This window comes from Podarcis raffonei, chromosome 1 (genome assembly GCF_027172205.1).
Source record: "Podarcis raffonei isolate rPodRaf1 chromosome 1, rPodRaf1.pri, whole genome shotgun sequence".
NCBI classification, from domain to species: Eukaryota; Metazoa; Chordata; class Lepidosauria; order Squamata; family Lacertidae; genus Podarcis; species Podarcis raffonei.
This window is the reverse complement of record NC_070602.1, coordinates 70,092,886-70,105,449: the sequence shown is the minus strand read 5'-3', so window position 1 is coordinate 70,105,449 and position 12,564 is coordinate 70,092,886. Positions and strand designations below refer to the sequence as shown.

Here is a 12,564-nt window from a genome sequence, read left to right as displayed (position 1 = left end):
CTCCAAATTTAGTCCAGTCCTTGATGAACTTTTGGTCCCGCTGTTCTCTGATTTTTCCTGTCATTTTAGCCAGTCCCGCATACTCAATTGCCATTCTTCCTTTGTCGGTAATTCCTCTTGTTTCCACTCCTCAGCCTACAGCTTTTTGCATCTAGCGTCTAGCTCACATCTCTTCAAAAACTCAACTCTGCCTCTGTCTTTCTAACTTACCTGCAAATGTCCCTGTATAGGGAAGCTTCTTAAGGTTTAAGTTTTTACTATGCTTTTATATGTGATGGAAGCCACCCAGTCAGATGGGTTGGGTACAAATAATTCATCATTTTTTTAATTTTTATTATTATTATTATTATTATTATTATTATTATTATTATTATTATTATGCTCCTTAGTGGATCATCACCCAGGCTATCACCTCACCAGGAGGCTAGTCTGGCTCTTCCAAGAATTAGAAGGCTTGATTAAATTTTAACACTTGATGGATCCAGGGATTAGAAGGGTCTTAGCATACAAACTAACACTCATAACACTACCTTCTCCCAAGAACCAGACACCTTGCCCCCAGATGTACAAACAACCAGCAAAATACAGCTTCCCTGTAGAAAAATAACAGACAAGTTAGCAAAGGCATTAGAACATGCATAATCAAAAACAGATAACAAAACACAATTGCAGGTTGAGTCTTTGTAGGGCCTTCAGTTTCTCTTTGGCTTCCCCTTTGGTTGTGGACCAGAGGCTCCAAACTCACACTCTAGTTCCTAAACAATCTTTCTGGCGTGGTGGGGAACCCCTCCATCTTTCTTCCTCTTGCTGTCCTTGGGCCAGTTGACCTCATCCCCTGCTCCAAACTGCAATTCAAAGTCCTGCCACAAGTCCTTATCTAGGGGCACCTTCTCCAGGATCAGCAGCCAGGAATTCCCTTCTCTGCTTACTCCCAACATCTCTCAAATGCTTCATGGATGCCTCACAACTGGGCTCCTGGGTCACCTTCACTCCCCAGTAGCATCTCATCCAGAAGGACCCTCAGCTCACATTGGAGTCACACTTTCTTCTACAAAGAGGCTTCTTGCCCACTCTGCTTGCGGTTGTTTTATTTGAACCACTGGCTTTGTCACTGCTCCATTCTCTCAAGCAGCTCAAGGAGTGCTGCTATTCCCAAACTCAACAATATGATGGCATGTATGTATGTGTAGCTTGGCCAAAACAGCCTCACAGGCCAAATGGGGAGACCCATTAGTTTTGTAGACCAGAGGTGCCTCATCCCTGCCAAAGATACTTTACAAGCTATCCCTATATAAGGTGAAACCTCTCTTTTCCCTTTCATCACAGATATTCATGTATCTAAAGTATTGTTCCCATGCTAAGGAACAAGAAGGAGACTGTAGTCAATGTGATGAGGAGGCATTTGGCTTTGTGGAGGATCATGAACATGAATGGTCCCATTATAAATAATAACAACAAGATCAGGTTTATTTTACATGAAATAAATGCAGTGCTTTGATATGTTAAGCATGAGAAGTATTTCTACTATGCTGTCATTTGGAGCAATGAAAGCAAAGTCTCTGGTTGTGGCTCTCATGTTACTGAGTTCAGCATTCTTTGGGCTGGCCAGTTAGTGGCTTAGATTTTTTTTTATAAAAAAATTAAAGTGCTGCATGTCAAGCACTAGAATTAAAAAGAAACAGAACCGCACTGGGGTTTGTGGCTCATTTGCATATATACAGAAAACAGGATTAGAAGTGTGCTTTTTGTCAAAAACAAAACAAACAGAGTGCTCTTCACACAGCTAAACCATTGAACAAGTTACTCTGGGGCTGGTGCTTCATTTCAGCTAATACGCAGAGGACATCATTATTACACGTCCGTCTGAAGGTAGCATTTGAAAGATCTAGGGATTATGTTATTGGCCAGAGAAAAGTGATGGGGGGGGGGAGGAAGATGGAGCTGCATCTGTGGAAACGAGCATAAATAACAAAGAAATGCTGCAGCAGGAGTTACATCTCTCCTATCCATGGCTGCACATTTGTACAAACACTTGAAAGCTCCTCAGCATAATCCTATTGTCTGCCACCGTCATCTTGTATTGCCAGAGAAACAGCTGAAATCATGTTCCAGACATTGGCACAGAACATATGAATCGCAGCTCGGGGAGAATCCCCTGCTCTTGAAAAGACAGTGGTACATTCCTTCAATTGTGAACCTCTACTAAATTGGTTGCTGTGCATTTAATTCTAGTCCCACTGTTCAGTGCTTATAGGTGTTGTACAGCATCTTTCCAGTCGGACAGGATTTTCAGAGGCAGGTGTCTCTGTCTCTCCCCTTCCTTCTTTTTAAAAGGAACTCTTTTCAGCCATTCTTTTGATTAGACAATCGGAGAGGCTGCAGGGAGTAGGCGCAAGTGCTCAGCAGCAAAGAATGGATGGTGTCAGTGGCAACAGGACGATGTCTTACAGTCGGTGGAGTTATGACAGGTACTGTGTTTTGCAGCCTTTGACATCACCCCTCTTTACCAGGTAGACAAAATTAGGCAAGGTGATTCCTAAACTTACTGTTGCCTTCTCATTAGAAAAGCTTCACAGCCTTTGCCCTATTAAAATCAGTGTTTACTTTTGAGGCGTCAGACTGGCACTTTCCTCCATAACCATTTGGTGTTTGCTTGAACTGACAATGTTATCAACTTGCTGTTTGTTTCCCTCCTTATCCCAAATGACAGCCAGCTTCCCCCCACAAGTCCGCTGTAATGTTGAAGGTGGGAAAGTTCAGGGAAATGTGCTCTTTTTCTCGTCTTTTGCAGAACTGGTGTCCCCAGAACTGATCATAAGGAAAGACCTGTGTGGTTAATTAGTGGCTTAGAAGTGGTGCCATAAAGTTCCATTAGAAATTAGCAGGACATGTTCTGTAGGTAAATGTGGGGTGATGTGTCAGGTAAAGGGAAAATTGGGGCAGATTTTCTGCTGAGAACTCTGCAAAATGTTCACAAAGCATTTAGATGGGGGGGGAAGCTCACTGTGATGCACCTGCTACATCTTGCAACAAGCAGCTATTTTTCTCCCTCTGTCCTCCTCCCCATTATTATATCCCCCCCAATATAAAATTCGCTATCATTAGAGAATTGGTGTAATGGCAGCTCTACAAGTAACCAAACGAAAGGTTTAAGTTCCTTTTCCCTAACTGCATCTAGAACATTGGATTCTTATGTTTGTGTTTGTTGTGCTTGTTGTTCCTTAATAACTGTTGACTGATGAATCACAAAAAGGTAATTTCTGAAAAATCTTAAGTACCGCCCACCAGGCCACAGAAATCCTCCTGTGTGTTCAAGCTGCAGTGTGTGCCTTGTAAGGTAAATGATAGTCACACAGCAACAGGAAGAAAACATTGAACTAGCATTGTGTGCTGTTAGAAGAGGTGGAGGAGAGTGTATCAGAGCCAACCATCTCAGTCTATGTTTTCCATCATGCCCTGTTCTGTGATGCACTTGGTGCCTTTTGATAGATGACAGGTGTGTGACAGCTGAAACACACTACAGGTGACTGAAATAGTTTCTGCCTAGCAATAGAATTTAATTTCACTACTTCATGTCTTCTTGTAATAGGACAGGCTAGTGGGGGAAAGAAAAAAAAAAGGATGGATCTTATATGGACAACACTTTTTTCCGCTCCCATGTTTTGGTTCTATAGGATAGGGCCTCCTCTGCTTTGGTTTCCAGGTGCTTTGTGTGTGTGTGTGTGTGTGTGTTTGACAGGGGTTAAGAAATGTTATGCAAGTTCATATATTGCTTCATATATGCTGAATGGCTAATACTGTTAAGTTGAGAAATGGTGCAGAGGTGTCTCTTGCTTATTAAATCTGCCCTCACACTTCTGTGCTACTTGACAATTGCAAAATAGATGGATTCTCTCTTGTGTTCAAAGTAGCTTTCTGCCAGTGGCTGTAACTATGGAAGTCATAACATGTTGCATCTTGGATGATCTCTTATAGCAAAATGCATTAACAGAAGATGAATGGCTGCAGGTTCCGTGCTTGGTAAAGCATCACTTGGGCTGGCAATTTATATTCTCATGGGGGATACTTTAATTTGCTTATATGCAGGGTCACAAGTTAGTTTTCTCCTATTTATTTGTTTATAAAGTCATCAAGCTGGAGAGAATGGTGTATACACCTCAATATATACCATGTGGGGTGGTCTAGGGTGGTCTTCAACTAAACAGTTCTGCTAGCTCAAGGACTTTTAGCTATGCAATAGAACTTCACTACCACCTCCTCTCTCTGCACACCCCCTGCACACCCAGTAAACCTACTCCAGAGCGTTGGGGGACCGCCTAGATATATTTACAGATTGCACAGGCAGAGAAGTGGGTAGAGAAATTCCAATGCATAGCTGATTAGCTGGAGACAGCCCACAAGATATAAAATTGATCGTTTATGATCAACAGTATACTGTCTGTGTTTGATTTGTGCGCAAGCTTTCCCCCAAACACAACAGTTTCATGCAGATTGGAAATGGTCAACTGAATTAATCTCGTCTGGCCTCTGGTGGCTCTATCAAAAATGTTTTCAAGTGTTAAGAAATAGAGACTATGTACCTTCATGTTCTATGATAACATAAATGCATGGATTTATTTCTAATGACATGAAACCCTTACTGTTTACTAGGGACAAGTTGATTATGGAGTGTACCACTCCTGGCTTCCCAACCTCTGTCTAGATCAGGGGTCAGCAAACTTTTTCAGCAGGGGGCCAGTCCACTGTCCCTCAGACCTTGTGAGGGGCCAGACTATATTTTGAAAAAAAACTATGAACGAATTCCTATGCCCCACAAATAACCCAGAGATGCATTTTAAATAAAAGCACACATTCTACTCATGTAAAAACACGCTGATTCCTGGACCATCCACGGGCCAGATTTAGAAGGCGAAATGGCCGGATCCGGCCCCTGGGCCTTAGTTTGCCTACCCATGGCCTGGATCATAGAGTAGTACTCAAGTTGGCTGTCTATGATGTGAAGCACGACTGCAGAAAACTTTCTCTATTTTTGATACTCTGTTCAAAAGTAGCACATTACGTGAAGCCAAATAGATATAGTAATACTACTACTACTACTACTACTACTACTACTACTAATTTCCCCAGCCACTCTGGGCAGCTCACAACAGAATATTAAAAATACAATAAAACAGCAACCATTAAAAATTTCCCCAAACAGGGCTGCCTTCAAATGTCTTCTAAAAGCCAGAGAGTTGTTTATTCCCTTGACATCTGAGGGGAGGGCGTTCCACAGGGCGGGTGATACTACTGAGAAGGCCCTCTCCCTGGTTCCCTGTAACCTCACTTCTTGCAGTGAAGGAACCGCCAGAAGGCCCTTGACGCTGGACCTCAGTGTCCGGGTTCAGCGATGGGGGTGGAGATGCTCCTTCAGGAATACTGGGCCGAGGCCATTTAGGGCTTTAAAGGTCAGTACCAATACTTTGAATTCTGCTTGGGGACGTACTGGGAGCCTATGTAGGACCGGTGTTATATGGTCTCAGCGGCCATATAACATAATCAAGAGGTAAGGGTGGGGAGGCTGTGTGCTAGCAGAACTGTTTAGCTGGATACTGCCCACAATACCCAAGACTGCCAAGGCCAGAAACTCTACAAGTAGCTTTACCTCTCCCTGGCAGTAGTAAAACTAGAAAAATAAAATAAAAATTTGCCACCTTGTTGTGAAACCTTAATCTGATGCCTGTGAAGGCCGCCTCACTGTCTAATGGTAGGGATCTATTCAAAGTGTCTCAACTTTCGCATTGACAATAGACCTGGCTGAGGCACTGACTTGGACAGCAGCAGCTCCTGAGACTGCCTGCCTCTCTCCCAGTTTGCTAGTGACTTGACACATACCTCTTCACATTTCTAAGCCTGCCATCTCAATTGCTGGCTAATTTTACTTACTCTGTGCTGGCTTATTCTCCAAGACTTTTTCTAGAACTGCTGGAACTTACTTCTCTGCAATTATGCTGCAGGCTGCCACAGAGATAGTTGAAAACTGTGAGGGGCAAGGTGCCTTGGAGGTGATTCAAAATCTTCTCCTCATGACGCCCCAAATCTGAAACAGTTCCTGACTGTTAATAGTTTTGTTTATGATGCTGGTATAAAGGAGATAAAATAACTTATTTCTTGTTTGGACGTTGCTTTTCCTCTCAATTTTCTCAACCACCCTTTCTGTTTTTATTTGCGTCTTATCACATGTGGTATCCTGAATTTTTTTTGTTTTCTATCAGTAGGTCTAAAGTAAGGCACATCAAAATCAGCTGAAAATGGTTGGAAAGAGAATGGCATAAGCAATAATAGGGCCAGCCTTTGTGCTCTTCAGAGGTTTGGAATCAGCTTTGCTGATCAAAACTAGAATTGTGATATGATCATAAAAAGGTAATCTGTGATTTTCCAACTTGAATAGACCTGCAATGTAAATGATAGCTAATTGCTAAATCAATACAACTGATCAGACTAGATCAGAATGCTGTGAACATTTTTTTCCCTTTAAAAAAGATCAAATTTCTTCCTCTACCAGCCAGATGAAATGTAACATTACCAGTGTCAAATTGATGCTGTTGCATTCTTATCACTTTTCTACTGAATAGCGTTTTCATTTGCAATAACCAGGGATGCAATTTTCATTCATATCTTATATCAGTTTCCATCAGATGCTTCCTGTATTCAAAATGTAGTGTTTTGAGTTTTTTTAACTAATTAAATTGGATGGTTTTGTAACGTATTCAAATATACAGGAACTTTTTTTTAAAAGCTATCTTTAGTCACTGTAGATTTATATTTATCAAACACTTTTTGGCTACAGTTTTTAAATTACTTTTTTAGAGAGCCGTGTCACTGAAATCTGTAGGTCTACTTTGTGATTGTGTGCGAGAAGTGAACAAGGCATGGCTTGAATAACTGGTGCAAAAGTGAAAGCAGCTTTGAAGTGTACATTCTCAAAGGCAGAGATATGTTGTTAGCTTCATTCAGTCATGGCCTTTAGAATTCAAGTCATAGCTTTTCATTCACCAGCAGTAGTGTTGAAAAGATGAACCTCGATTATTGCCAGCTCACGACAACAACATTTTGTTGCCAAGGGTACGGGAAGCAAAGGAACCATTCATTATCAGCTTGATTCAAATACAAGTTAATAAACTATGGACCATTGCCCAGGATTGCTAATTCCAGCAACAGTAATACTGTTGACTGTTTACTGACGCAAACTGATTTCACACATGCCACTTAAAGCACATTTGAGTTGCTCTCCTGCTGTTGGAGTGCTTGTAACCCAGTGGCAGAACACATGCTTTGCGTAAAAAAAAATCCCACTTTCAACCCCTGCCATCTCCAGGTATAGCTAAAAAAGACTTCTGTTTGAAACTGCAGAGAGTCTCTGCCAGTCAGTGCAAACAATACTGAACTGGATGGATGGACAGGCTTGGCAAAAGGCAACTCCTTATGTGTGAAATGTAGGATAACTAGCCTCAAATAACCAACATTCTTAAGTCTACTTAATGCATGAAGGGGTTAATACCATAGAGTAAGCTGTCCTGCCAGGCTTATCTATGTCCACTTCCCTTCACCTTGAGAGGAACCAGGTAATCAAACCTTTGTTCTCCTCCAGATTATGTGAGAAGCTCAGCTTCTGAAGATCTGCAGGTATAGGGCGGTATATAAATTCAATAAATAATGAAATAATAATTATAGAAGAGGTTTGAGCTAGTTGCTCCAGCTTAGCTGCATAGCTCTCACAAGCCACCCTTGAGTTCCTATACCAGTGAATTAGGAACTTGACCACTTCGTAGCTATGCCCAGGTTTTCCGCCTGTGAAACTTTTCTGAAGCGCATGAACCTGACCTTTTAAGAGTTTGTAAGTAAACCATTTTTCAACTTACCAAATGTGTGATATTTTCCTACACTGGGGGAAGAGGGAAACTTTGGAAAGAAACCTTTTGAACTCACTTTAAAGGGCACATTTTAATGTTTTACAGCCTATATTTCCATGCTTTACTTCCACATAGCATGTTTTGTGATTTTAAATCTCTGCTGGGGTTCTCTTACTTGCCCCAAACTTGGATCTTGGCACCAAGGAATTCTTCTTTATATATTTTATTTCCTGAACCAACATGAAAGATAGAAAGAGACTTTTGCTTTAGAAAATAAAACAAATAGGTGGATCTCAGTAGAGGTTGGTGCCATGGTCTGGTTCACGGGTGTTCGAAATCCCGGCTGGGGACGTCAGGACCGAGGGCAAGATGGCGGGGTGGGATTCCAGAAGCCAGGAGTCAGAAAGCCAAGAGTCCGAGGGTCAGAGAGCTGGGAGTCAAGAAGCCATGGGTCCAAGGGTCAGGAAGCAAGGAGTCACGAAGTCATGGGTCCGAGGATAAAGAAGCAAGGAGTCAAACACAGCAAGGCAGGGAACATGTTGCTGTGGCAAAGAGCTGAAGGGAAATGCTGACCTTATATCCCTTCCCAGCTCTTTGCCACCAGGTGCTGTGAGTTACCAATCAGCCTCACCTGTGAGGCCGTGCCTTGCCTCTTCAGAACAAACTTAGGAAGGCCCCAGGCCTGCAAAGTCCTATTGGTCACAGGGCCTGGCTCCTGCACACACACCTGACAGTTGGTAACTGGTGGGTCAGAAGGCAGGAAGACCAACTGCAGATGGAGCCAGAAACAATGACAGACAGTGTCAATTAATTCTAGTTTTGTCCCCCTCTCCCCTCCTCCTCCCTGAGTTCTTCAGGGGCAATGCTAAGACTAAGAAGGAGGAGGAAACTGACTGCCGGGACCACCCTCTGGACTGGTTGTAAGTAAGAAGGCATAGAGGTGGGAGGTGACTGAGTTTGGTGAATTAGTGCCCCATTTGGCCCAGTGGACCAGCCTTCACTGCTAGAACAAGCCAACTTTGTCCAGGATGCAGAGAGATAGAATGAAATGGTGGAAACAACCATCACACCTGTATCTCTGTCACTTGCACTGGCCAAGGTAGAAGTATAGGCTTTCACTGAATTTTTAAAGGGCTGGATTGGGTCCCACCCTGGAAGCTAAAATGTAAAAAACACCTGCCTGCCAGATCAGACCAGTAGCCCATCTAGTCTAGCATCCTGTCCTTACAGGAATATTATTATTCCTTTTGAATAATAATGACAACAATATATTTTTTAATCTAGGCGTTTCCCCCTTGTTGAACTTCCCTTTGCAACGTCTGATGGCAAGTTCTTAACTCTGCCCTTACTAGTCAATAAGACATGTGCAGATTTGTCCCATGCCTAGAAAGCATGGGTCTGAGTGGTTTTGCCTTTGCCCACCACTTTCACCCAGAAAACCCACTCTCTAGCACTATATTGGAATAAACGGCAATTCGCTGAATTGCCATTTGTTCCGATTCAGCGCTAACCTGCAGGTTTTTCCAGGAGAAAGCAGTGTGGCCTTGCACCAGAGTCGGAGCACTATGACCAGCTGCCGTAGAAGTTGCCCAGTATCTAATCAAAATCCTGTGGGGAAAGTACAGGAAGTCAGGCTTTGTTTGTTCACCTGAGAGACTGTTTTGCTACTGAATTAAAAAAGGAAAAGGTAACTCTTGGTACCTTCATGCTATTACTGTGTTAGTCCTTCTGTACCTCTCTCCAGATTCCTCTGTGATATTTTATCCTTCCCCAATTTCCTTCCTTCATTTCCTCACTCATTTGTCTGCCACTATTTTTCACACAAGAGCCATTTGATCAGCAGCATAATGCTAACAAAATGCAAGAGTAATCACCCACAGCATTTCAGGTACAGCAATGTCTACTCCATCTACACAGGGAGATGGTACTGAGCAACGGATTGTGCTGTCCTCTGAATTAGATGTGTGCTGTTCCCAAAGTATATTAACTGGAAGCAGGCCAAGGAAATACAAAATGTACATGACTGCATAGCCATTTCCTGAAACAATATTCCCTTCTGGCAAGGTACAGATGCTGTCATAGCGAAGCACAGAAAGTACCTGCTTGATTTCCATTGCTTTTCATTTCCTCTTTAAAATAATATACATTTTTAAACTTAACATGCTAAGTAAGAACGGCTAAGAAACATTTTTTAACCAGAAATGCTTCAGTGAAGTGCTGCTGTGTTTAAATAATTGCAAACTGTTTCTTCTCACCTTTGATTAATGTGACAATTGTAACATCAAAAATAGTTGCAGTTCACCAAACACAAGTCAATGAAAACAGTAATGAAGGTTTGTATAATTCCCACCATCTTCTGAAGTATGGAATGTGGACACATGCGAGAGGGTCTTTTTAGTGGCTACACCAGGGCTCTGAAACATGTTTCCCAAAGGTAGGGGTTGTCAGCCTTTTTGGTTCTGAGAAAGTGCTGTGGGAACCAGTCACAAAATGGCTGTCATGGCATAGAACAACCTGTTCAACAAGTTTATTGTTCTATCCAAAGGCCATAACAAGCTTGTACTAGGCAATAGTATTAATAAAATAACACAGAGCATACATTCAGTGTATAAAAATCCATAATATATATAAAAGACTTTGCCAAGCTCCTGAGCATTAAAACAGTTTCCATTGTGCATCTCTGACAACTCTGATTCTAATATCATTTTGCCTTTTTTAAATCCAATTTGCCAGCACCCATTATGTAAGAGAGATGTTGACAAATCAATAACATACATTAAAAACCCCAAACCAACATATAATTCAATAACACATTAAAGTAACAAAATAAGGAGGATGGATCTTCTTTTTAAGCAGCTTTTCACTTCCAGGTGTGATTTTTTTCTCTACTCTCCCTGCTGTTAAGACAGTGCTTCTAATTTATTGAGTCTATTTTCCTTAGATGTCTTAATGATGATGTTTCTTATTTGCTTTTAACAATCTTCTCTACTCGTTTTACTGAGGAATAGTTAATAAACCCTCAAGTACTGGAGGCTGCAATCCTATAACACTGTGAGTACATCCCATAGAACTCAGATACTTGAAATGGAATAAAATAAATAACTTGTGACAACCAGGTGGGATGCTTTGGCACAATGGGAGGAGGCAAGTAAGTGTGAAAGCAACAAGCATCACCAGTACTGGCACATAGACTTGGGCTGACCACGGCTCAGTGGGGAATGTGCCCTTGCAGCATCTACCACTTCAGGTTGCTGCCTCCCTCTGCCTATTGTTGTTGAGCATAGGAAGTGCATTTTGCCGGACAGCTATGCAGCTTCCATGATACCTTTCGCCAAGCTGAGACAGGACTTGAGGACACCCATAACAGAGAGCAATGCTTGCTGCTCTTATGTATAGTTTGTCTCTGAGATGCATTTTGACTGAGATTGCTATCCTTGGCGAGTGGGAGCATCGAGACTTTCTAATGAGCTATGTTCATGAAAATAGATGAGAATCTATCTTGTAACAACAATATAACTCTGAAACTTAATCTCCATTGTTGGAATTGAATGGCTCGAACAGAAATGGTTTTGTAACTCTCCACCTGTCTGATGTGATCAGGAAATCTTACATGGATTCAGGAGTCACATTTTCTGCTTAGTTATCTATGAAAGCATAATGCACTGATATGTAAGAGCTGTTAGCGTGCTTCTTCCCCAACAGCGTGCTACGAAGCTGCGGTATATGAATTGCAACAAGCTGTGTGTGTTGCAACCCAGAGACTCTTAAGCATTTTGCGTGGCCGATCCTTAGCATTATGAGGCAATGTGGTGGGGTGTGTGGATGAGCCGCCCATCCTTAGAGCTACCACAGGAAGGCAGAAGATCTGGACTGTGGATTATGCCCAGTGAACCAAACTATTTTCAGGATTCAAAATTTTAAAATGATGATAAGAATATTTTATTTACTTTCACCACAATTTTATTCAAAACTAAAAATAATGAATGAGAAATGAATTTGCAAAGTAAAACAGCTTGGTCCCTGAAATCTGGATATATATCTATTATTGACTACCAGTGTTAGCAAATGTCAAATTATAAAAATGGGTGCTTCTAGCACACCATATTTTCTCCAAACAAGCACATATATTTTTTATTGGAGTTATAATGTAAAATGATTGTTTGAATCAACAAACAGTATTAGAACTGGGAATGCATTTTCACCTCTCTCAGGTTTCCTTCAATTGTCATTTATTTTATGAATTAATTTATTAGCTTGTTATGCATGCTCGGAGCCTCATTCATACTTCATGGTTACAGTGTTGCATCACTGGAACATAATCTGAAATAAGTGAAGCTACTATTTAAAATGGTGATTTGATATGTTGCTGAGCTGACGAACATGATCCCATATTTAAGTACCTCATTGGAAACATATTGAAAGGCAAAGTCTAACTGGCATAATTAGGTCATACAATTCCCATAATGTACATGTTATTTGCTTGTACATAATGTTTGCCATGAAAGCTAATGGAGATACATTTTGTCTGTGTCCCCCCCCCCGCTTCTGCCCACAAATATGATAAACCTTGCCCGAGTTTTACAAAAATTATCGGAGCCTGGAAATAGAGATTTGAAATGCTTTTGTGATATTAAAGCAGTTTTATGATTTATATCTACCTGCACTTATGAAA

At 41.5% G+C, this 12,564-nt stretch overlaps 1 protein-coding gene across 2 annotated transcripts in view; it reads left to right on the top strand.

Annotated features, from left to right (window-relative positions):
- The first annotated feature begins 2,237 nt into the window (after positions 1-2,237).
- Positions 2,238-12,564, top strand: part of TUB (TUB bipartite transcription factor) — a 119,000-nt gene continuing 108,673 nt past the window's right edge. For both annotated transcript variants that reach the window (XM_053392159.1, XM_053392139.1), the window contains exon 1: positions 2,238-2,468. In XM_053392159.1, coding sequence (XP_053248134.1) covers positions 2,413-2,468 — 56 coding nt within the window. In that variant the 5' untranslated portion in view covers positions 2,238-2,412. The remainder of the gene's footprint in view (positions 2,469-12,564) is intronic.